Below are 24,888 nucleotides of genomic sequence, written 5' to 3' on the forward strand. Positions count from 1 at the left end.
TGACTTGCCTTGTGTTTCTGTTATTTAGCTACCCGTTTCATATGAATATAATAAGAACAGGGGAATGATCAATGCTTTACCTGATCATCATGTACTGAGAGAGAGCCAGGCAGGAAGCGGTGGTGAGCTGCGGGTGGGAGTATCGTCCCGGGGAGCTGCAGACCCTCACCAGCAGGGGAAGAAACGCACACAGCAGGTTCTCCTCTAAACACACAGAGAGGAAGAGGAGGGGGAGACAAGGCTTGAATAAATACATGGTGACATTATTAAAAAGCTATGAGACTACCTGGGCTTGATTCCACATAGTATAATTGGAAAGGAAGATCTCCATCGTTTTTTTTAAAATCCTGATACTTGCAGGTTAAAAGGCCATCGCAAGTACCGGTTAAAAAGTAACACTCCTGGACTCGTTGTAGAATAAATGTATACTATGGAAAGACTGACTTACTGTCTAAGGCAGGGATGGGGAAATGGCGGCCTTGTAGTACTGACACCGTCCACTAGACTCCTAGTTACGTCGCGAGCTGCGTACATGATTTCGTTCGGCAGCCAAATACCGCAAAAATAATCTGTGACGCGTTTGTGTTTCTTGTGAGTAAGAAACACCGGCTGTTGTTATGCCTGCTGTGACGTTAAGTTACCGCTTGTAATTATGCCTTTACAAGCTTAAAGGTTGTATTTATCATCTGAATTTGGCGAAACAAGTTTAATATTCTAAAAACCAAGACTTTGTTTATTTGAAATCAGATGAAAACAAACTGTCACGGACCCTGCCGTGTTATCTATGATTACTATACGCTGTTCATTCATAATTTCAGCGGGAGGGAGGGGGAGCGGCGCTGAGGAACAGCAGAGTGCGGGTTGACAGGTGTCTGTTGACATTCCCCTTATTGTGCGTCAGCAGAGACAGGCTACAAGTGTCTTAGGTTCAAGTTAGACAACTAATGTCTGGTGAGTGTTCATGACTTCATGTTTAGGTCATCTTAATGGTTCATCCTAATGCACACACATTTTCCGTGCTTTCCAATAGTTTAATTCCACTGTTAAATAACCTGTTCAATACAAACATGCCACTTAAATTAAATAACATTTCTGTGAACTGATATTTGTTTAGTGAGCTTATTACAGGATGTTCCCTGAAAGATTGTAAAATGTCAATGAAGATGTCAGACTTAGTATATTTGTTAATAATTACATACAATACATGGAATTTGTGTGTGTGTTCCAAGTGAATCTGCGGCCCCCTGGTGGCCAGTACATAAATGATGTGGCCCCCACCACCGTCCAAGTTGCCCATCCCTGGTCTAAGGACTAAAGCAGAGATCTGTAATCAATGCTGTGAAAAAATGGACTGTAAATGAGGAGTACTGTGATCTATTTCTTCTATGCATTTGTGCGTGTTATGCATTTGTCAGATCAAAATCTTTTTATTGTGTTTCGAAAATGCATAATCAGTGTTTGTCATTTAGAAATGGAAAGCAAAATATATGCATGGTTCTCACTGATTGTATGTACAAAGAGAGCATTTTTTAAATAACGACTAAAGTAATCCCCTACATTCACTGCCAGTGAGCCTCGTACACACGATCATTAGTTATTATACATCTGTTGATTGAAAAATTAAGAACAGGGTATATGCAGGAATCCTGAAGTCAAATGTAAGACCTTTTAAGACCTTTTTTAAGACCCTTTCCATACATTTTTCCTCACATTGACTATATACAGTATTGATTGTCCTTCCTCCTTATCTTCCAACCATTTGGACGCAAACTTGCATTTCCCCATAACGATGTTGTTTAACAACCGGCGTAAACGGACCTTCGCGCGCTATCAAGCAGTGAGCGTGCGATGTCCTGTTCAGATGACGTCAAATCCAACGGGATGCCATAAATAAACTCCACAGAATCACACTACACACGTACGCAATGATTACATTCAGGCAGACTGTAGAATACAACCTCTTTGGACAATTTATATCCTTATTGAAAACTAGCTACAAAATGTAATACCTTGGGAAATGCCGTTTAATACTTTTTAATAGCCTTCATTTTGGCTAAATTGATTTATCAACTTTTAATACTTTTTAAGACCCCCGGAGTTAAACAAATGAAATCGATGTGAAGGAACTAACGTGGAGGTTTTTATTACCTGCCAGTAATTCAGTCTCGCAGATCTTCCTGATGAGTTCAGCCTCGGTGTCTTCAGCAGATGCTCCCAGCCCCAGCTCCTCCTCCATGGCGCTGTCATTGGCTGCTTGTTGCTGGAAAAACAGAAAACAGTCAATTACTTAAGATGGTTCTGATAGTATTCTCTTGGCTTTTGAATGACTGATTTTTAATGTAATTTTATCTAGATGTGTTGCACTATATCTAAATGCTTTAGTGTTTTTTTTTTTTTTTTTTTTTTTTTAAAGCACTTTGATTGGCCTCGTGTTGAAATGTTGTATATAAAAAAACAGCCACTTCTCCATAATAACTTATACCTAGAAGGGAACTTTCTGACTTATAGTGTAGATGAGTGTAACAACTACGTCACTTCCGGGCGAAAATTACAGCCCCGCCCACTTTTGGGGGAAAACAAAGCTGTCATTTGAACGGCGGTCAATACAAGTTCTGGAAGTTTTTGCCAATCCGATAAGAAATGTAAGAAAATCGTGAATTTTTGGATCTTCAAAGAGCCCGATTACGATGGCCAGACAGGCAAACAATTACATTCAATCATTGGAAATCGACTATCGGGCTCGCTATATGGTTAAATTAAAATCAGTAGGCGAGGCTGTAATTTCGCCAGCTGTTACTCTCATGAGCGAGGCGGAAAATAATAGTTGTATCATGCCAAAAAGCTGCGGTGTCGTTTATTGCACCTCAAACAAATCCAGAGTTCAGTGTTTCTGTACTTCCTCTGAGAACAAAGGACAGTAAAAGTAGAGCTCTGTGGCTTCAGGCTTGATCGCCATTCAAATGACAGCGTTGGTTTCCCCCAAAAGTGGGCGGGGCCGTAAAGTGACGTAGATGTTACTCTCATCTATGGACATCGATCGCCTACTGCTATATTTAACCATATATCGAGCCCGAGCGTTGATTTCCAATGATTTAATGTAATTGTTTGCCTGTCTGGCCATCGTAATCGGGCTCTTTGAAGATCCAAAAATCCACGGTTTTCTTACATTTCTGATCGGCAAAAACTTCAGAATTTGTATTGACCGCCATTCAAATGACAGCTTTGTTTCCCCCCAAAAGTGGGCGGAGCCGTACTTTTTGCCCGGAAGTGACGCATGTGTTACTCATGTATACTCCAATGATGGTGCAATCATTCAAACAAATTGCACTCCTTAAAGATTCCCATAGTGACACTTCAACCTTGAAAACACTGCCATTAAAATTTGTCTCCAAAAGATACTGATTTCACAGAAGAAATATATCAAAACACCAATGGAAACTCATTTCATATCCCCCATGCTCGCATTGAACACCATGTGGCAGTGACATAAAAATGATTTGCCATCCGTTTCTCTTTTGATTAGGATCTAGAATAATTTACAAAAATGTGTAATGCTAATTAGGGATGTTTATTTCCCTGTTCCCTGATGTGCTGAACAGTTATGAGCCATCACTCATCTGACTGTCACTAAAATTCATCTCGTCTAAAAACCCTGCCGAGACTCAGGATTGTCTTCATGATTTCTCGCCACACAGGGGGCTGTTTTCGCTTCACTGTTCATTGACAGAAGCACTTTTTAATAATCAAGTAAAAACTGAAATTAGGCTCAAACTGACTCTTTTGTTGATCAACAGATTCATTGTTTTGACTATAAAATGTCATAAAATTGTGAAAAGCAGCCATCAAAACCCTGCAGAGCCAAACAATTATATTGTTTCTTTTATCCAGGCAATATCTTTAATTAGTTTAGAGATGACTTATTGAAGCTAAATTGGGTTTATTTTTTGTTACAGCAGCATGTTAACATGGCATTGCACATTAACTAAAATTATAAATAAACATGAATTATATTAATAACAGTATGGAATATATACATCTATAGATTAAATACACAAACAAAGAAATTAAGACACATTGAAAAGCAGCAAATCATCAGAAGCTGGAACCATTTAACATTTGGGTATTTCTGTTAGAAAAACGGTATTAAGGTGATTAGTTGATTAAAAGAAAATTAACTCTGTGTTTTGTTAATTAATTAACCATTTGAGTCTAAGTGCAGTGCTTGACATTCACACATTAAAATTGATGAACACTCCACCAAGTGACAAACTAAAAATGTATTGTGAATAATAATCACAATCTTATCTCCACTTAATGTACCAATTAAAGGTGGGGTAGGTAATTTCGGAGAAACCAGCTCAAGTGCGCGAGAATTTGAAAATACACAACCGGAGAAAATCTGCCACTTCCTTACAGAGCCCCTCCTCCAACACACACGAACGCACACATGACCAATGAGGGCACGAGATAAGTTTGTGCACAGATGGAAGGCTGACAGGCAGGTAGGCCATCCAGTTATTTTAGCCGGGCCGGCTCAGATGATTGGTCGTGCTTTTTACAGTACTACAGCTTCCACAGATGACATTTTTTTATGGATTTTTTGTCAAAGCACTTAAGATATTCATTGCTATCGGGATGTTAAGAGCATTCCATGGAATATAACAAAAAGTGTATCTCGAGACAGTTTCTCAAACTTACCTACCCCACCTTTAACTCCAAGGGAATTGTCCTTGAATAACTGTTGGTGCTGAAAAGGTGTTGAACATAAGTCAAGCGTTTAACTCTGCCTCATTACCTTGGCTTTGCTGGAGGGGCCCTTCTCTTTCTCCGCCCTCTCCTCCGTCTCTCGCCTCCTTCTCAGCTCGGTGCTCACGCTGCTCTCCAGGTGAGACACCTGCCAGAACGCTATGCTGCCACACAGAGCCAGCAGCTGCGCCAGACACACACAGTTCACTGCAGGACACACACACACACACGTGATTATGGTAAGGTACGTTTATTTATATAGCACAGTTTCAGACAGAGAGGCAATTCAAAGTGCTTTACATCAACACTTTAAAACGATTTAAAAACAACTCCGCGTTGGTGAAGACCTCAGGTTTTAGGGAAGTTATTTTTAAGAGTGTGCTGGACAGGTTAGACCAGGTCAATAGGTGTGTTTCCATTAGAACTGCACCAGATAGTTTCATGCTTTTTTATTACGTTTTAATGCATATAATGATTCTATTTGAGGCCAGTATTTCTCTACAGTTGCAACTTAAGATTAGGTTTCAATATTATGAGTATTATAGTGTTTGAAGAATTGATTGCATGGGTGGCTGCGTTGGATATTTCCAACTGGCATGAACCAAACATTTCCAATTACAGTGTTGTATATTCAAAATGAACTTAAAAACAGTTAGCTCTCCGTACTGCAATACACATTTTTTTTGTTCATTTAGTTTTAACATCAATAAAGTAAAAATACATTTGGTAACGGGCGACTCACCTTGTTCACCTTGCTCATTGGACTCTTGCGCTACGTCTTGATTCTGGCTAGCTTCCTTGTTGAGTTCGGCACCCTCTGCAATCTGATCCAGTAAGAGGCGAGCGCAGCGCTGCAGCAGCCGGGAGCACAGCTGGTCCGGAGACTCAGCCAGGAAGTAGAGGAGACGCACCGCCTGCTCCATGAAGCTCTGCCAGTGAGGGTCCTCCATCACCACACCTGCAAACAACAAGAGAGAGAAGTGAGCGGAGAAAACAGATAGCAGTGAGCGGAGAAAACAGAGAGAAGTGAGCGGAGAAAACAGATAGCAGTGAGCGGAGAAAACAGATAGCAGTGAGCGGAGAAAACAGATAGCAGTGAGCGGAGAAAACAGATAGCAGTGAGCGGAGAAAACAGATAGCAGTGAGCGGAGAAAACAGATAGCAGTGAGCGGAGAAAACAGATAGCAGTGAGCGGAGAAAACAGATAGAAGTGAGCGGAGAAAACAGATAGCAGTGAGCGGAGAAAACAGAGAAGTGAGCGGAGGAAACAGAGGTGCGGGCTAAGAAAGAAACATATGCTTCAACAAAGGGCACATTGGTTTGCATTTACCTTCAGCGATGGCCTGTGTGAGGCAGGTGAAGAGCTGGTGGTCCTGAGGCAGTCTGAATGGAGCACTTTTTGATTGCTGGATAAAATTCAAAAAAGGTAGAAAATGTTAACAGTTTTGAAGCTCTCTACATGTATTTTTGCATTATAGCAGCCTATTATACATTAGTTTGGAATAGTCATATTTTGTGAGGTTAAAGACAAATGACTTTTAACCGTCAATTTGTATTCAGTTTATCTTTGAGACCAAGTGAATGAAAAAAAAAATGTCATTTAGGCATTCCTGAAATATCTTACGAGAATGACTCGGATGAACAACCTAAAAGCATAATGCATGGTTCTGTTGCAGAGGCCTAGAAATGTACATACCAACACCTCAACATATAGAACACATATTGCTGGCTGTTGACTGTGAGCATGGTTAAACAATTTGCAACTCTATTGGAACTTCCTTATTGTTTAGGAAATACTGAGTGTTAAAACTTGCAAAAATCTTCTATTTTTCCCTTTCAAAACTTCTTAAACTACAACAGAAATAAAAAATAAAAGCAAAACATTTATGCAGCACTACCATTTGTCAATATAAATATAGAACATATTAAATTACAATGCGTGTATACTATTGTTTTACAGCTAGGTTATCTGGAACCCCAAGTAGTAATGCATCTTTTCTAGAGCCGATTGAAATGTGTCTTAACCTGTTTCACACCATCCCCCTGGTACCGGGCGGATAAACGCGTCATTTGCAGGAAACAACGTCTAAGGAATCTTAATATTGAATAAAACTATGAATGTGTTATATCCATGTAACGGGAAGAAACTCAGCTAACTGATCTTTTTAATTTTTGTTTTCAAAAAAAACCCACAATGCTAGCACTCAGCCTCTGAATTAGCCTCGATCGAAAAAACGGAACCTACAAAAGGCACTTAAACTCACTCATAACTCCCTTATTACTTATCCTAGATGCACAGCCAACCACTCGTTTTTGGTGTCCTGGAGACACTGAATCTGTGTAAAAAACCTCAACACTCAGTGATAAACATTCGCGACGCTATAAACGAAAGCGTACATCACCACATGTGGAGCTAAGTAGCTAAAAAACGTAAATATGGCTTACCTTGGTCACAAGTGGTCTTCAATGGCATTAAAACGATAAAAAAAACGATGCTGCAGTTAATCCATAGGTTCATCCTATGTGTCTGTGCCTTCTTTGAAATTATTTCTGATAATCCATAAGCAATACAACTGCGTTTTAGTTTCCAAACTCCAGAAGGAGACATTCCTCCACTTTGTTTTCCACACGCGAAGCGCCCACATTTTTTCTTTACAACGTGTGTGGGTGTGTGCCTCCCCCTTCGATTCTATTGGCTCTAACGGTCACAAGGGTATGTCAACCAACCAAATCAACCAAGGGGGGCCAGAGATAGGTCAAATCCACCCAAATGACCCCAGAAGTGGGGTTTTTTGGCTAAATCTCTCTAAAAAGGTCAGATTTCACTTGTTTTGCATCAATCTTGATACAGGGTACTTATTATATGTTGTACTTTGGATTCCTAAAGCTTTTAGTCTACTAACCCATCATCCAAGGGTAGTTTTCACTATCTGTAAAAAATAATTTTTGGACGGACACTATAATTTACAGTTTTTTACTATGTAAAATCTGAATTTTCTTTAAAATAAAAAACATTTATATTGATTCTGACTTTTCTACATCCAACTCACAGGTTTATCATTACTTTGAGAACAAAGATTATTAATTTAACCCTTTTAGAAGGGAAGATATGGTCATTTGTTCTGGGAATGTCATTTTCGAGCCTGAGACCTGAAAAACAGGCTCAGAGTGGAACAGGTTAATGTTTATTTAAAGAAATCTAACAAATAATGTTGTCCATAACTAACACATGTATATTTGTACTTGTCAAAAGAGACTATTTATGACTGAATGTGGCTCTCTTAACCCTTAGATGCATAAGTGGGTCTTTTTTGACCCGGTGAGCTGGTTTTCTTGAAGTATCTTTGTAATTACATTTTTTTATCATTTCATATTCCAGCTATTCCTCAAAAAACATGTTTTGGATATCATGCCATTCACATTTTAAGAAATTGTAGTTTTTGTATTTCTATCCCAAGCTTCCATAAGTGGGAAAAAAATGACCCGCATGCATTTTCTATGGGAACCTTTGATTCTGATCACCTGTTGCTGTCAGGAATACATTCACTGTGGACCACACAGACTACATCACAAGTGACACCTCTCAGGAAGATTGTTTTACACAGCCAGATCCGATACCTGCCAGTATAATAATAATACATTATATTTTTATAGGGCTTTTCAAGGACTCAAAATCGCTTTACAATATAAGGGAAGGTTAGGGTGGTGGGTATAGGACTATCAAACTTGATCAACCGGCATGGATTGATGGGGGGTGGGCTACGAGTAGACAAACCAAAATGACAAAAATGGCATAAAAACACATATTCTAATACGGGTCCTTTTTGACCCACTTATGGAAGAGTGTAGGGTCCAGTCACTCGTGCATCTGAGGGTTAAGGAGTCAGTGGAGATGTATGTCTTCTTACCCTGATGTGGTCAGTGATGCTGCTGATGGTGAGAACTGAGTCTCTGGCCAGAAGAAAGTCTTCAGTCACTTTCTCTCCCAGAGCCACCGAACAGAGAGTGTCCAGATTACTGAGGACGACCTCCCTCTCTGCCCTGTTGGAGTAACATGTAGACATTTTTACAAAGTAGTATGGATTTGATATTCCCATATGGTTAGTGCTTAGGCAAAGTGAGGTAATGACATCTCCGCCCTGCATCACCCAGCCGCTGCGTCAGATAATGCGTGTAGGAGGACGGGTTAGGAGAAGCACTATAAGATTTAAAAAGGTTGTGAATGCTGCGGCTGCTTGAAGAGAGGCAGCAGTGTGGGAGGACTGCTGATAGTCGCCCAACTCGCTCTTCCCTACAGCTGTGGCAGTCTTTGAGGTAGATTGAGGGGGAACAATGAAATAAATATATATTCAGTGAAATGAACTGGCAGGGAGCCCAGTTATATGGTCGTGACTTCGATTACAATGGAGAGGAGCCGAGGGTGAGCTTGTATTCTGACTAAAGAGAGGATTAGCTGAATGTCAAGCAGCTGAGGGAGGACCGTGATGTAGAAGGAAGACTATGCAGTGAGGAATGTTGAAGATTTCACATCATTTGGAAACTGTTTATGAAACTAAAACAATTAGTCACCTCAGAGTTCCCGTTAGAATATTTTTTTGCCGGTCAACATGTCCGTTAAAGTTGAAATCTTCCGGACAAAATTAGATAAGTGCCGGTTAAAGGTCTTCTTTGTTATTTATTGAGCTTTAAAACAAATTGATATGATTCGACATTAAACAAACTAATTATAGTAGATTAACTACATTATTCAAAAGTGTACAGTAATTTACAAAAACGCGGGAATAATAAACGGAGCGCTCTCTCCTTCTCCTGACAGCCCGTCAGTATCATGCAGCTCGCGGATCCAGTAATGAGTGACCCGACAGTAAAACTAAACATATCTATAACTAGTTTAGGTAGTTTGAGAGGTAATTAAAATAGCTACGTGTGATTTTCTAACCTGAAGTGTGTTTTGCTCTGCTCGCCGCTGCAGGGGATCATGCAGAGCTGCGTGTCGACTCGTCAGCAGCAGCCGATCTCTCTCTCCTGTCAGATTAGACTTTACTCGCATTTATGTCCATATCGATCAGATCTAGCTAGTTCTAGCTAATGATATGACTACCTGCTTGTTAAAAGACACCTAAACAATAAGCGTCGCTATGCAACCGGATGAGGCCACAAAGTATAGCGCAGCATTATGCATTTGTTTACATGCCCACCGGAACCCCGAGGCATTACCAACAGATCAACGCACAATCAACCCATACAGGACATCTCTTTCTCCACATTAAGTGTTAGACATTAGAATTGACAATTTTTGTCTGTCACATACTCTTTTGTCTGTCACATACTATTCTTGTCTGTCACATAAGTGGCGCAACTGATGCGGTATTGCGCTAAGGGAAAATTATTTTGACCGGACATTTTGACCGGAGAGATTTAGATTTGCCGGACTTCAGCATATTTTACCGGTCATTGTCCGGTAATTACCGGCTAACGGGAACTCTGAGTCACCTATAGCTTTTTCAGGTCCAGATGAAATCTGCATTTTAAAAATACAAGTGTCAACTTTTTATCAAAAGGATGTTAAAGTGTGTTTGTAAATGTAAGCAAAGAAAGTTATATTATTTAATTGGTTTCTTCTCTCATTTGAGGTAGGGTTGTCCACATTAAATCATTTTGACCGGTGATACATGTCAGCTTTCATGTTCATTTAAAACTTGTGGCAAATAAAAGTTTTGTAGCCGTTAATGGCGCATTTCCACTGCAGGGCTTGGTATAGTATAGTTAGGGCTTGGTAGGCCAGGCTCACTTTATGCTGCGTTTCCATTACAGTTTAGTAACTGGGGTAGTAACTATAGTAACGCAGTGTAGGCGGAGCCGTGACGTCATCTTCAATGCGAAACACAAAACCAACATCAGCCGTTAGCTGTTAGCACTCAGAGCTCACAGCTCCTTATATATGTTCAGAAACTAGACATAAGTTAAACAAGTACAAACCACAGACTGTCTGTGTCATGGAGAATACAGTCGCTGGTTTATTTATGTCTGTATAGGCCGTTGTTGTGAGTGTGGACGGTCGGAGCATATACTGCGTTAGCTTAGCCGATCTCCATTCAGAAAACACGCATTTTAAAAGGTTTTTCGCCTGCCGTCTGTCTGCAGACTTGTCAAAGCATTAATTCATGGTTTTTACTAACCGGTATCAGTATGTTGTTACTTCGGCATCATTTTGAAACGTGTATTACAATTAAATCCCGGTCAAATGTGTTCATTTTGTTGTAGTTGCCAGCGATTCTCTCACTAGTTTAGCATACTCAGCCCGGTTGTTGGCCCGGAAAGAACCTCGATTTTGGAGAGCCAGAAAAACTGTGAAAAAGTAGCCGTTAGCCGGAACTACCCCTAGTGGAAACGCAACAAAAAACGGGCCGGGTTTGGCACGGCACGCTTAAACCGTGCTACAGTGGAAATGCGCCATTAGACAGATGACACCAGAGTGTGCTGGTTGCTCCAACAGCGAATTCAAGATTAGTAAAGAAAGCATGCAAATTAGTATTGAAAATAGATACAATGCTTCATCTGATTGCCCATCACAGAGGAACATATTTTGACAGCGTTCAGTGAAAATCATAATGAGAATCTAATTACATTTCACAGGCAGCCACATTTAAAAGCAATTTACTCTGTCATCAGTGAGGACAGCTCAGTGTTGCAGAAACATCACGACTCAGTATGAAATCTGACAAACACCTCAGCAGAGCTCCTGTTAAATCTGTTCTCAACACACCCCTCTCCCTTGTCATAAATATATGCTCATGCAAACACTACCTTAACACAAGCAGAGTATTTTGTGTTGACTTATTCTAAATTGGACATTAAAAACAGACTGTAGAGCATCATGTATAATTATCCTTCAACTTGCAACGTTTGTTTTGATAGACATCCCCACCAACACATCCGCACCTTAAACATGTGAACTGAGATCAAATCACAACATGGAGAGAAGGAGAAAGTTGAAATTGGATTGCTCGGCGAACTAAATTTATAGTTTTTAGACTGCAAGTGTAAATATGCACATTGACATTGAATTTTATCTCGTCGCACGGTCATCGCTACTACCTCTGCTTTTTACACTCTTATTTATTCGTGTCTATTTTTGACTGCAGTGAGAGTTGCCAAAGAAATGTCATTGTACTTTGTATGACGACAAGATATATTCTTATTCTATTCTTCTAAATCGCAAATGCATTATGAGCAAAGCGATTTCATATGGTTTTTGTTAAACAGAAAACAAAAAAGCAGATGTGAGTAGTGACCACAACTTCTCACGTCACTCTACAGTCAGAGTGGGTGAGGCTGAGGCTGCAGTCGAATAGTCCAAAAATCAGCCCCTATCGTCTATTCCTTGACCTCTGTGTGAAACGTCATGGGGTTAAGGGATAGTGGATAGGAGAATTCAAAAGGACTTAGGAGAAGAGACTGCGGTGCTTTAGAGAATCCGACTGCACTTTCACTATCCGACGTGTTTATGATGCGCCAGCGGACGTCATAAATGTGCGCCTGCTGCTGTGGGGAAACTATGGACACTACAGTTTTCTATACAGCGGACTACAACATGGATGTTTAATAAGAACGAGGGACTACTGTAAACTCATCTAGAGACTCTGCACCGTGCTCTGATGCTGTTGTTTTATGCTTTATGAACAGGGACAACAGAGAAACATATTCTTCATGACCAAAGTTGGAGTTGAAATAAAAAAGGAAAGTGAAACTTATGCTCGTCACCCTCTCCCTCCGGTCCACATTAATACAAATGATCCCAATACGTATGATTGTATGAAAAGATCTTAAAAGCAATACAAATGTATTTATTATAACCGTTAGTCCTTAACATCTATCACTGTGTATATCACCATTCAAACATCTTTTAAAAGTTGAACAAACCCCACACAGCTCAGTAAAGACTGTGAAATGTTGACTTTATTTGATCATTTCAGTAAAAACTAACGTTCAGATTTCTCTTTTTGATTATAATACTGATGAACGTTCAAAAACAAAGCACTTTGCCAAGTTACCGTTTTAAAATGCTTAATAAGCACCGTAACTTTCATGATATCATTTCTCGGTCATAATCGGTTGTTTCCGTGAACGGCCGAATGTTGTGTGACGGCAAATGCTGCGGCCGCAAAGCATTGTGGGGCAGCATTTTCTCCTCTCCTTTCATAAAGGGAGGTCCAGTGGTTCCTAAGCTAAAAGGAGGTTATAAAGGAAGTTAGAAACCTCCTTTCCTATCATCTAGAGAATTCGAAAGGCTCTTATCATGGCTGCCACTGAGGGACTTCCGGGTCATTTCACTCCGTTAGGAAGGTTCCTAAGAGAAACTGACAATTCGACTGCAGCCCGAGTGTCTTTGGACTCCATTAGATCATTTTCTACCAAGAAAAGTGAATGTCTTACCGTGCAGCCATCCCCAGCAGCAACACGGCAGCTCGTCTGTGTAATCCAGAAGTCTCTCGTTTGCCGGTGAACCTCTCCCACAACACCTGCACCACTGTGGACTGGAGAAGGCTGCCACTGCCAAAGAACTCCTGCACCTGAAGAAGCCGCCAGAAAAGTGTGAGGATGGTGACAAATCATCATGTTTTATTATAAGATACATAAAATCCAACATACAATGGACATTGAGCCGTTTCATTGCATGCATCGTGTTTGAACCCTATATTTCGGCAAGGTTGCCGATGACACGAAAGAATACAAGTTATACCACATGTAGAGTTAGATTCAAGGAGTTGCTGAATAGGAGAGTTGGTGATTTTGATTATACATCGCTCTGGAGATATTGAAAATGTCCAAAAATCAACAATTATTGAAAAAATATAGATAGAATAATTTCCAAAATGTATAACATGTCTTTATTTAATCAAATATTCAGCTTTAAAACACATTTCTTGGCGTTTCAATGAAAGGTTTGCTCACCCACTTGAGGCACAAACGGGAAAGAATGCACTTGTTTTAACGGGACCGTCTGGCAATACCGTAAAATACATTTTTAGAACTTCATAGATATTTTCACTACCTCTTTTATATGGGGGGTGAGTCATGATGAAACACATTTAAAGCTGTATTCAAAAACGTCAACAAAAGCTTTTAAATAAAAAACATTATTTGTTAAAAGCCCTAGAAGCCATACATACATACTAGGGCTGAACGATTAATCGATTTGAAATGATGTGTGTCAGTCATCCACACCAATCAGAAGTGATGTGCTCCAAATGTACCAATTAACCAATCAGAAGTGGCCCATGATAGTAGGTGATAAGACAGATTGATCCAATCACCTGCCAAGTATTTTTGAAATACTTCCAATGGAGCTTTCCTAGCTGGTTTGGTGAAACAAAGCATCCGAGTCAGGTTAGTAATGCTCCATCACATGTTTCTATGACAGGGTGAATCTTAAACTGAAGCTTGACTTTAAAGCAACCCAATGGAAGTTTCATGTAAGTTTAGTTCTTTCACTCATAGCTCGGGCTGCGGGGGCGCTAGAGACGGGAGCACGTTGATACGACCTTCCTAGCCGGAGATATGGCCGCATTTTACAATAAACTTCCGTTGGGTCGCTTAAAAACAAATATCGCAAATCGAATCGCAATATCTGTCAGAAAAATCGCAATTAGATTATTTCCCCAAATCGTGCAGCCCTAATACGCACACACATAACAACTCTAGAGTTTATCGCTAGTACGATGTCTCGCTTTGTTTGTTTTTAATTGAGCATCCTAGAAAGAAATAACACCTATAACTCACTATTTCCTTCAGGGCAAGAATAAGCTTTTGTCTTCCAACTAGTTGAGCAGTAGACAATAGGTCCACATTAAATCATGTTCTTCGGACAGTTGAACAGTAACATATTAGATTCAGGGCAAGAATAAGCTTTTGTGTTTGAGCATTACTTTTGTGTCCTAAACTCTGCCCTCAGATTACCAAAGATGCAACTCACTGCTGACTGAAGGTCTGAGAGAGCTGGGTGACCTCCTTGCCTCCTACACACACACACCACACACAGACAAACAACCACTCTCACTGTCAGCATCCTCCCTGTGATTACTCTGTGACTTTAGAGGAATCATTTGGGTTGAGCTGGGTCACTGTAGGCAGGCCCTTACAGCAGAGCAGGAACGTTTCTCTGCACTGCCAAGATTACCTGCCAGTCGAGGCAAAGAGGAACCCAGCTCTCATTCAGTCAGCTCGTATTCGCCTTGGTCTCATCACTGGGCAAAATGTCAACCGGAGAGGAAGAAATGTACCTTTGGTTGGATGCAACGGGACATTTCTCTGAAGGATTACAGATTTGGTGGGTTTCGGCTGCATAAATAAGATTACTCATCAATTAGAGTTGATGCACTGTGGCAGTATAATCAAAACCTTGAGCAGTGACATGCTTTTTTGCTCCTTTTAAAATGATAAAAATGCTGCTGAAGGTTAATCCAATGTGTCTGAAATGATTACTGATAATCCATCGTTATATTTATGTCAATAACGGAGTTTTCATACATAGCTGTTATGAGAGCTACGAGAGTGTATGACAGCTTCCGGTTTTGGGCATTCTGGCTGCGCATCACTCATTCACCAATGGGTAATGTTTAGATGGATTTTTAGGAACTTCCCCTCGATTCTATTGGCTCTGACGGTTCAAGAGAGATGTCAATGATCAAAATCGACCGATGGGTTCTATAGATATGGAAAATCCACCCAAATGACCCCAGAAGTGTTTTTTTTCTTCTAAACTTCTAAAAAGGCCAAATGTCACTTGTTTTGCATCAATCTTGATACAGGGTACTTATTATGTTATAGTTTGGATTCCTAAAGCTTTTAGTCTACTATCCCATCATTCAAGGGTGGTTTTCACTATAAGTAATGTATCATTTACATTTTTATTTTACTATGTTCAATCTGAATTTACTTTCAAATAAAAAAAATCTATATTGATTCTGACTTGTCTACATCCAACTCACAGGTTTATCATTGCTTTGAGAAGAAAAGATTCTACTCTATTGAAGAGAGCGTGTATTGGAAAACGTTTTCTCTTTTGTCTCATGCCCGTTTACTTAATAGCACAAGCCAATTACATTACTCCAGAGTTTATCGCTAGTACAAAAGATGTCTCGCATTGTTTGTTTTGAATAATTGAGCTTCCTAGAAAGAAATACCAGATATAAAAATAACAAAAGCTGAACTCACTATTTCCTCCAGACACTGGATTGTTCCCAGAGAAGCATCGACCATCAGCTCAGAGAGGCTGTCAACCAGAGTGTGGGCTTTCACCCTGATGAAACAAGACCGTTACTTTAATAAGACAGCGCTAAACAAATCTATTTAAGTGTTTTAGGTTGCCTGCATTACAGTATTTGACATTTTGAGCATGTACACAAAATGCACCATACTACATATTGAGGTTATGTCCAGAGTTTCCGTTAGCCGGTAATTACCGGACTATGACCGGTAAAATATGCTGAAGACCGGCAAATCCAAATCTCTTCGGTCAAAATGTCCGGTCAAAATAATTTCCCCTTAGCGCAATACCGCATCAGTTGCGCCACTTATGTGACAGACAAGAGTATGTGACAGACAAGAAGAGTATGTGACAAAGAAGAGTATGTGACAGACAAGAGGAGTATGTGACAGACAAGAAGAGTATGTGACAGACAAGAGGAGTATGTGACAGACAAGAGGAGTATGTGACAGACAAGAGGAGTATGTGACAGACAAGAGGAGTATGTGACAGACAAGAGGAGTATGTGACAGACAAAAGAGTATGTGACAGACAAGAAGAGTATGTGACAGACAAAAGAGTATGTGACAGACAAAAGAGTATGTGACAGACAAGAAGAGTATGTGACAGACAAGAATAGTCAATTATAATGTCTACACTTAATGTGGAGAAAGAGATGTCCTGTATGGGTTGATTGTGCGTTGATCTGTTGGTAATGCCTCGGGGTTCCGGTGGGCATGTAAACAAATGCATAATGCTGCGCTATACTTTGCGGCCTCACCCGGTTGCATAGCGACGCTTATTGTTTAGGTGTCTTTTAATAAGCAAGTAGTCATATCATTAGCTAGAACTAGCTAGATCTGATCGATATGGACATAAACGCGAGTGAAGTCTAATCTGACGGGAGAGAGAGATCAGCTGCTGCTGACGAGTCGACACGCAGCTCTGCATGATCACCTGCAGCGGTGAGCGGAACAAAACACACACTTCAGGTTAGAATATCACACGTAGCTATTGTAATTACCTCTCAAACTACCTAAACTAGTTATAGATACGTTTAGTTTTACTGTCTGGTCACTCATTACTGGATCCGCATGATGCTGACAGGCTGTCAGGAGAAGGAGAGAGCGCTCAGTTTATTATTCCCGTGTTATAAATTACTGTACACTTTTGAATAGTTAATCTACTATAATTAGTTTGTTTAATATCGAATCATATCAATTTGTTTTAAAGCTCAATCAATAACAAAGAAGACCTTTGACCGGCACTTTTCTCATTTTGTCCAGAAGATTTAACCGGCAAATAAATTCTAACAGAAACTCTGGTTATCTCATAGCATGTTCTGTTTTAGCCATGGTTCCTAATGTTAACCATTGCTGCTACCCTTAAAGGTGGGGTAGGTAAGTTTGAGAAACCGGCTCGAGATACACTTTTTGTTATATTCCATGGAATGCTCTTAACATCCCGATAGCAATGAATATCTTAAGTGCTTTGACAAAAAATCCATTAAAAATGTCATCTGTGGAAGCCGTAGTACTGTAAAAAGTACGACCAATCATTTTAGCCGGCCCGGCTAAAATAACTGGATGGCCTACCTGCCTGTCAGCCTTCCATCTGTGCACAAACTTATCTCGTGCCCTCATTGGTCATGTGCGCGTTCGTGTGTGTTGGAGGAGGGGCTCTGTAAGGAAGTGGCAGATTTTTTCCGGTTGTGTATTTTCAAATTCTAGCGCACTCGAGCTGGTTTCTCCAAAATGACCTACCCCACCTCTAAGAGACAGTCATATTTATATTAAAATAAATGTACAATCGGCTAGAATCACATTCAATTGTCAATGTTAGGGCCGTGCGAGGCAGCTTTACAGACCTGATGTTTTCTCCCTGAGGGTTCAGATACAGGCGCTTGTAGGCCTGAACGACAGCATCTTTAATGGCGGCGTCCGTGGACCAGACCAGAGGCAACATCTTCCTCACGCCACTCACTGAGTTGGCCACGCTGAACTCGCACACAGTCACACAAAACTGCACCGCCTCCAGGACCACTGAAACCAGAAACTACAGCTGTCAAATGTGATTCTTTACTGAAAAATAAAAAATTAAGTTTGCCTTCTGCCTTCACGTTAAATCCTGTTCTTCGGACAGTTGAACAAGAACATTTTAGTTTCAGGGCAAGAATAAGCTTTTGTGTTAGAACTATTTGAGCAACTTCAACATAAAGACATTACTTTTGTGTCCTAAACTCTGCCCTCAGATTACCAAAGATGCAACTCACTGCTGACTGAAGGTCTGAGAGAGCTGGGTGACCTCCTCGCCTCCTACACACACACCACACACAGACAAACAACCACTCACACTGTCAGCATCCTCCCTGTGATTACTCCTCTGTGACTTTAGAGGAATCATTTGGGTTGAGCTGGGTCACTGTAGGCAGGCCCTTACAGCAGAGCAGGAACGTTTCTCTGCACTGCCAAGATTACCTGCCAGTCGAGGCAAAGAGGAACCCAGCGCTCATTCAGTCAGCTCGTATTCGCCTTGGACTCATCACTGGGCAAAATGTCAATATATTTTGTCTCATGCCTGATTAATGTGTGTTTACTTAATAGCATAAGCCAATAACAAAAACAACTGTCAAATGTGATTCTTTACTGAAAAATTAAGTTTGCCCGTTGATGAATATTGCCTTGTACCTGAAGTGGTTTTCAAGTAGAGCATGGTGTTGATGACAGCTATCGCTCTCTCCACCAGTAGGGCGAAGGTTTCCGTGTCTTTCAGGTACTGCACCAACATCTCCTGCTTCTTCAGCTCCCCCTCCTCCCCCCCCTCCTCCTTCTGAGGGGTTGGTGGTAAATTCTGACTGAGCTCAGAGGCGTCCTCATCAGAGCCTGAGGAGAACATCAGGGAGAATATAAATGTGACGCTCGAACACTCAGCACTTCCTGCAGCTGCTGAACAGTAATTCAATTAACTCTGTCCTCTTGTCTGCGAGGCGTTTAGTGTGTAAGGCTTTCACATAAGTCATTTCAATTAACAGCATACCAAGACATAAGCTATCAAATTCTGATTGCACACTAGTCTTTTTTTCATAAGAAATACAGGGTTTGCATTTGTAATCTCAGCCTGATCTGCTGTATGTCAAAACAGTTATTAGCAGACACAAGTTATGTTATTTAGTTTGAATCCAAATCACTTACATCCACATGTTGTAGCAACAAGCCTACGGGATAAATATCTTTCAAATCTGGGAACAAACCACTAACCCTCTTATTAGTAGATATAATACAAAATGCTGAAATATGAAACGGCATGTTTGTCATCTGATATGAAAGAAGTTGCTTATTATGTTCATGTATTAAAGTGACGTATGTATCTGGCGGTGTCCTATGCTCTTAACCTGTTGAGCCCTGAGCCTGTTTTTCAGGTCTCAGGCTCGAAAAGGATATTCCCAGAACAAATGACTATATATTCACTTCCAAAAAGGGGTAAATTAATAATCTTTTTTCTCAAAAATGATAAACCTGTGAGTTGGATGTAGGAAAGTCAGAATCAATATAGAATTTTTTTCATTTGAAAGTAAATTCAGATTGAACATAGTAAAAAAAATGTAAATTATAGTGTCCGTCCAAAAATAAACATTACTTATAGTGAAAACCAGCCTTGAATGATGGGTTAGTAGACTAAAAGCTTTAGGAATCTAAACTATAAACATATAATAAGTACCCTGTATCAAGATTGATGCGAAACAAGTGAAATTTGACCTTTTTAGAGAGGTTTAGAGAAAAAAACACTTCTGGGGTCATTTGGATCTCTGGCCCCCCTTGGTCGACTTTGATGATTGATATCTCTTTTTAACCGTTAGAGCCAATAGAATCGAGGGGAAGTTCCTAAAAAATCCATCTAAAACCCATTGGTGAATGAGTGATGCGTAGCCAGAATGCCCAAAAGCGGAAGCTGTCATACACTCTCGTAGCAGCTAATATGAAATCTCCGTTATTGACATAAATATGAAGATGGATTATCAGTAATCATTTCAAAGTGACAGACACATTGGATTAACCGTCAGCAGCGTTTTAATGCCACTGAACACAACTTTTGATCAGAGAACAGCAACGGTAAGACTTATTTTCTGTTTTTTCCTCCGTAAAGCTACATTGTGTGATGTCTGGGTTTGCTTCCCCTGCAACGAGTTTTGATCGCTCAGTGATGATTGTTTGTTCAGATCCGATAAGTAATAAGGTATTTCTACCGTGATCTCTGTGCTAAGTGGGTTGGCATTTTTTCGCTCGGGGCTAATTCAGAGCCTTTGTTGTTACCCTTGAGTTTCGTTTAGCTAAAAATGGTTAATATTGTCTGATAGCTGAGTTTCTTCCCGTTAAGCGAGTATGACACATTCATAGTTTGTTAAATGTTAAGAAGCCCTCAGACGCTGTTTCTTGCAAGATGTTGCGTTTTGCCCGCGGTACTGGGGACAAAACACAACATCTCGCAAGAAACAGCGTACCGGGGGTATGGGGCTTAACTGGTTAACTATATTCTCTATTGAAAGAAATATAAAAAGCTACATTTTAAAAAGACAAGAGCAAAAGATAATGTGAAATGAATTTTGTTCAATTAAGAGGAAAGGCAAAGAAATTAATCTTAAATGTTTTCAATCTTGGTAGTATTAAGAGAGAGCACTTTGATAACCAACTCTGGGTAGAAGTGCATTAGCAGAGTGCAGCGTTACCTTTGAATATTAGAGCCAGCGTGTCCATTAGTGTCTCAGTGGTGAGAGTGGACAGAGAGGCAAACATCTCAGATTCAGGGAAGCAGCTGTGGGCTTTAATACAGAGACGCACAGCATTTCTGCAGAAAGGGAAGACAAAAGACATTTACAATAAATAGCTTAAGGACAGGGGGAAAAACCCTTCAGGTAGCGCCATTTAAGTCAACTTTTATCAAGGCAACATTGGTTTTTAGCATCACCTGTATTTGTTGACACGGAGGTACTGAGCAACTTGGACTGCAGTTGCTCTGTCATCCTCTGCCTCCTTCTCTGCCTCCTTCTCATCATCCTCATCATCCTCCTCCTCCTCGCTCGTGGGCTCCAGCTCGGTCCTGACGGTGACGAGCAGCTCGGGCTCCATGGCGGCCCACAGCTCAGAAGCTTTAATCACTGCCACTGCAGCGAGGGGGAGGAACATTCAAACGATGGTTAGAGATACCGGGACAACGTACAGAAAGAAATATTACACTCTACAAAAATAAACAAACTCAATGCCATTTACTAGCTAATGGATATAGATGAAAGAAATGTGTTCAATTTTCCGTTTGTACGAGACCGCAACATTAGACCTGGTTTGCCGAGGTCGTGAATTTTGCCCTCAGATTTTCCAAAAAGCAACTCACTGCTAACTGAAGGTCTGAGAGAGCTGGGTGACCTCCTTGCCTCCTACACACACACACAGACAAACAACCACTCACACTGTCAGCATCCTCCCTGTGATTACTCTGTGACTTTGGAGGAATCATTTGGGTTGAGCTGGGTCACTGTAGGCAGGCCCTTACAGCAGAGCAGGAACGTTTCTCTGCACTGCCAAGATTACCTGCCAGTCGAGGCAAAGAGGAACCCAGCTCTCATTCAGTCCGCTCGTATTCGCCTTGGACTCATCACTGGGCAAAATGTCAGCGAGCATTTGGGGAAATAAATGCATTTTTAAAACCGGGTTCATCCTCACCTGGTGCTTTTCCCTCCAGCTTCTCTCTCAGCTCTCTGAGTTTAGTTGCCTCCTTCTCAAGCGGTTTCTTCAGATCGGCACTGCTCAGCTAAAGAAATGAGAACATGCATGAAAGAGAAATCTAAAAACAAGTCTGCTATTCTAGGTTTAATTCTGTTGCTTTTAGTTACCTTGCAGCTGTAGGGGTTGTGTGCGATGAAGGCGGCCAACAGCTGGATGGCGCTCTTCACCACATTTATGGATTTGTCCATCAAACGCCCCACAGCGAGCTCCATCACCTCACTGTACTTAAACAGGGGCAGCGCCTAAACACAGACAGTGTATTACCACGGGTAGACTTTAGTACCATTATGCATTTACACACACACATTAGGGTAAACTGACGCTGCTCTAGTGGCAACCTGTAACATACTGTGCATGCCTTTTTATCTTAAAGTGGTTTATTTGTTGTCTCTATCTGTATTTTAGCTGCAAACAATGTACATTTTCCCTCTGTGGAACGAATAAAGTTATTATGATTCTGATTATAAGTGGATGAGAACTTACTTTGCTGTTGACGATGCGTGTGTAGACCTGCAACACTCGCGCCCTGACATGGGAATGCGTGTCATGAAGATGTTCCTGCATTGTGTCGAAGAAGCGGTCGCGGTCAGCTTTACCAGCGTCGTCGAGCCCGTCGCCACACAGGACCCGAACCAAGATCTCCCCCAGAAGCTCACACACGGCAACACGCATTGTGTGGCTCTGCAACACAAGTGTGAAGGAGACAAGAAGTCGTTAAATCATGTTCTTCTGACAGTTGAACCAGAGCAATAATAAGCTTCTGTGTTAGAACTACTGAAGCAAACACATTACTTGTGTCCTAAACTCTGCCCTCAGATTACCAAAGATGCAACTCACTGCTGACTGAAGGTCTGAGAGAGCTGGGTGACCTCCTTGCCACACACACACACACACACACACACACTGATTACTCTATGACTTTAGAGGAATCATTTGGGTTGAGCTGGGTCACTGTAGGCAGGCCCTTACAGCAGAGCAGGAACGTTTCTCTGCACTGCCAAGATTACCTGCCGGTCGAGGCAAAGAGGAACCCAGCTCTCATTCAGTCCGCTCGTATTCGCCTTGGTCTCATCACTGGGCAAAATGTCAATATATTTTGTCTCATGCCTTTTTACTTAATAGCACAAGCCAATAACAACCAACTGATGAGTACAATATAGTGCCCAGGATACTAGTTTCCAATTCATAGTGGTGCATTTGTAATGTTGTGTTAGCAGGATGAACATTCTAAAGTATGCAGTACCTCTCCCTCCAGGTGTGTGATGAGAACACTGATGTTGGGCATCATTAATTCAGGAACAAGGGTGCCGAGCTCAGCAATGAAGGAAGCAAAAGCTTTGACCCCGCCGGAATCTCTGGCAAGCTCTTCACTGGACCTCTGACCAATCTCCCTGAAGGAATGGGACGGGAGAATTAAACACGGTAATTTGCAGCCACAGAATCACATTTGCGTAAAAAAAATAGTTGTTTGAAACATAAAAAAAAAAAAAAAAAAATAGCGTACCGACCTAATAATTTCTCCTATGATCCCCCTGACTCCATATTCGGTGCTCCACACAGACACTGCCTGAGCAAACACGCTGGACAACTGCTCAAAGTGTTGCAGCAACTGGATCACCTTCACACTTGCACCTGAAAGCATTTAGAGTAAACATGAAAATGTATAACGTATGCTCAAACAGTGAATAGCGTGAGGTTTTGTACGTTGTTTTTTTCCCGTTGATATGTTCCCTCTGTCATATTCTGAACCTGTCGGCAAGATTACAAACAGAGACTAACCCAGGATGTGGTTGTACTTCTTGATTAGCACCCCCAGCAGGTGGATTATACAATCTCTGGTGGGTTTGCTCTTGACGTGGCTGATGGTTGGATTCTCAAGGAGTTTGTAGCAGCAGCATGTCACACAGCTAAGAAAACCAAAGAACAGAGAATCAGATGTTAATTCATGCCGTTGTTTGATAACATCTGAACAACCTAACTTAAAAACAGAAGAAATTCTAAACATAACGTTATGTATCCGTTCACATGGACACATTTATGAAGAAACACAGTTCCAATATCACCTACCCTTAATAAGTTTGATGCCAAAATAATAATAATAATAGAAAGACAAAGATAATTTTCCTCAAATAAACAAGAATATGGGCTAAAATGTTAGCAATTATGGGCAAAGAGCCGCATGACAAATGTGGAAATGACACCAACTAACTGATTCAAGTGGACCAAGTCTGATATTGTGCTTTTGCCCAGAGATCCCCATCTGAAAAGTACCTGATGAACTCTTCCTCCACCAGGGAGAGGTTCCAGAGGGAGCGGATATCGAGCTGGAGGAGCTGCACGAGAGCCTGCAGCACTTTCTCTCTCTCAGATTCCCACTGCTGCAGCCCTTCACCGCCACCTTTGCCCTTTTTACCGCCCTGTGGAAGACAGAAAACACATGTTTAACTTCCTAGACACTCAAATAGTCCTACACACAAACCGTTAGCGTACAACACCTGCCCTCAGTTTACCAAAGACTGTAATTCATATTTCAAACCGAGTATGGTCTCATGCCTGCTGATACATTCACACAAAGACAAAAACACACATTGTTTGACATCTCCTACCTGCCCTGTCCCATTGCTCTTGGGGGGGCAGATGTAGTAGAAGGTGTCAGGTTAACTGTGGGTGGGGCCTTACAGCAGTGTGATAAAACTCCATCACAACACCAAGACTACCCATCGATCAGCAGGCTAGAAACCCCAATCTCTTGGTTTGACTGCGTCATCAACTTGCCATGATATCATCACGCGGGCGATTCAAACTGTTAAACACAGCCACAATTCACTGTCATTTAAAACATGTTAGGGTGCGTCTCTGATAACCATACCTTTCCAGGTGCCGTGATAATGCACTGTCGATAGGCCTCGCTCTCAAAGTTCTCGGAGAGTTTGCAGAGCAGGTAGACGCTCATTTTAACAGCGTTGAGTTTCTCTTTGCGCTCTGCAGCTGTGACGGAGATGGAGAGGAGAAGTGCTGGCAAGGAAGTTGCAAGGCCACTAACCACTGAAAGAAATCAAGACATTGTTTGTGTTGAGTGTATGTTTTTGTGTATAGTACAATATGGAAGTATGCAAA

General features: G+C 41.1%; 1 protein-coding gene and 4 non-coding genes across 5 annotated transcripts in view; all 5 read right to left on the reverse strand.

The window, feature by feature from the left end:
* ncapd2 (non-SMC condensin I complex, subunit D2) overlaps positions 1-24,888 on the reverse strand; it is a 41,389-nt gene that overhangs the window by 15,310 nt on the left and 1,191 nt on the right. Inside the window, exons 5-24 of the mRNA XM_034145702.1 lie at positions 24,641-24,816; positions 24,043-24,188; positions 23,551-23,678; positions 23,280-23,403; positions 23,015-23,162; positions 22,255-22,452; positions 21,879-22,013; positions 21,709-21,796; positions 20,957-21,152; positions 20,718-20,836; positions 18,682-18,876; positions 17,862-18,036; positions 15,964-16,048; positions 13,183-13,319; positions 8,655-8,787; positions 6,077-6,152; positions 5,489-5,704; positions 4,796-4,953; positions 2,149-2,260; positions 81-204 (exon numbers count right to left, since the gene is read on the reverse strand). Of these exons, the coding sequence (XP_034001593.1) occupies positions 81-204; positions 2,149-2,260; positions 4,796-4,953; positions 5,489-5,704; positions 6,077-6,152; positions 8,655-8,787; positions 13,183-13,319; positions 15,964-16,048; positions 17,862-18,036; positions 18,682-18,876; positions 20,718-20,836; positions 20,957-21,152; positions 21,709-21,796; positions 21,879-22,013; positions 22,255-22,452; positions 23,015-23,162; positions 23,280-23,403; positions 23,551-23,678; positions 24,043-24,188; positions 24,641-24,816 (2,869 nt within the window). The remainder of the gene's footprint in view (positions 1-80; positions 205-2,148; positions 2,261-4,795; positions 4,954-5,488; positions 5,705-6,076; positions 6,153-8,654; positions 8,788-13,182; positions 13,320-15,963; positions 16,049-17,861; positions 18,037-18,681; positions 18,877-20,717; positions 20,837-20,956; positions 21,153-21,708; positions 21,797-21,878; positions 22,014-22,254; positions 22,453-23,014; positions 23,163-23,279; positions 23,404-23,550; positions 23,679-24,042; positions 24,189-24,640; positions 24,817-24,888) is intronic.
* Positions 14,693-14,999, reverse strand: LOC117494820. The gene has a single exon (XR_004557125.1). It is a non-coding gene; the product is annotated as a small nucleolar RNA U85 (small nucleolar RNA).
* LOC117494814 lies at positions 18,237-18,544 on the reverse strand. Its single transcript, XR_004557120.1, has one exon. It is a non-coding gene; the product is annotated as a small nucleolar RNA U85 (small nucleolar RNA).
* On the reverse strand, positions 22,579-22,851 carry LOC117494815. Its single transcript, XR_004557121.1, has one exon. It is a non-coding gene; the product is annotated as a small nucleolar RNA U85 (small nucleolar RNA).
* On the reverse strand, positions 24,269-24,565 carry LOC117494818. The gene has a single exon (XR_004557124.1). It is a non-coding gene; the product is annotated as a small nucleolar RNA U85 (small nucleolar RNA).

The sequence above is a fragment of the Trematomus bernacchii genome, unplaced genomic scaffold (assembly GCF_902827165.1).
Source record: "Trematomus bernacchii unplaced genomic scaffold, fTreBer1.1, whole genome shotgun sequence".
In the NCBI taxonomy this organism is placed as follows: domain Eukaryota; kingdom Metazoa; phylum Chordata; class Actinopteri; order Perciformes; family Nototheniidae; genus Trematomus; species Trematomus bernacchii.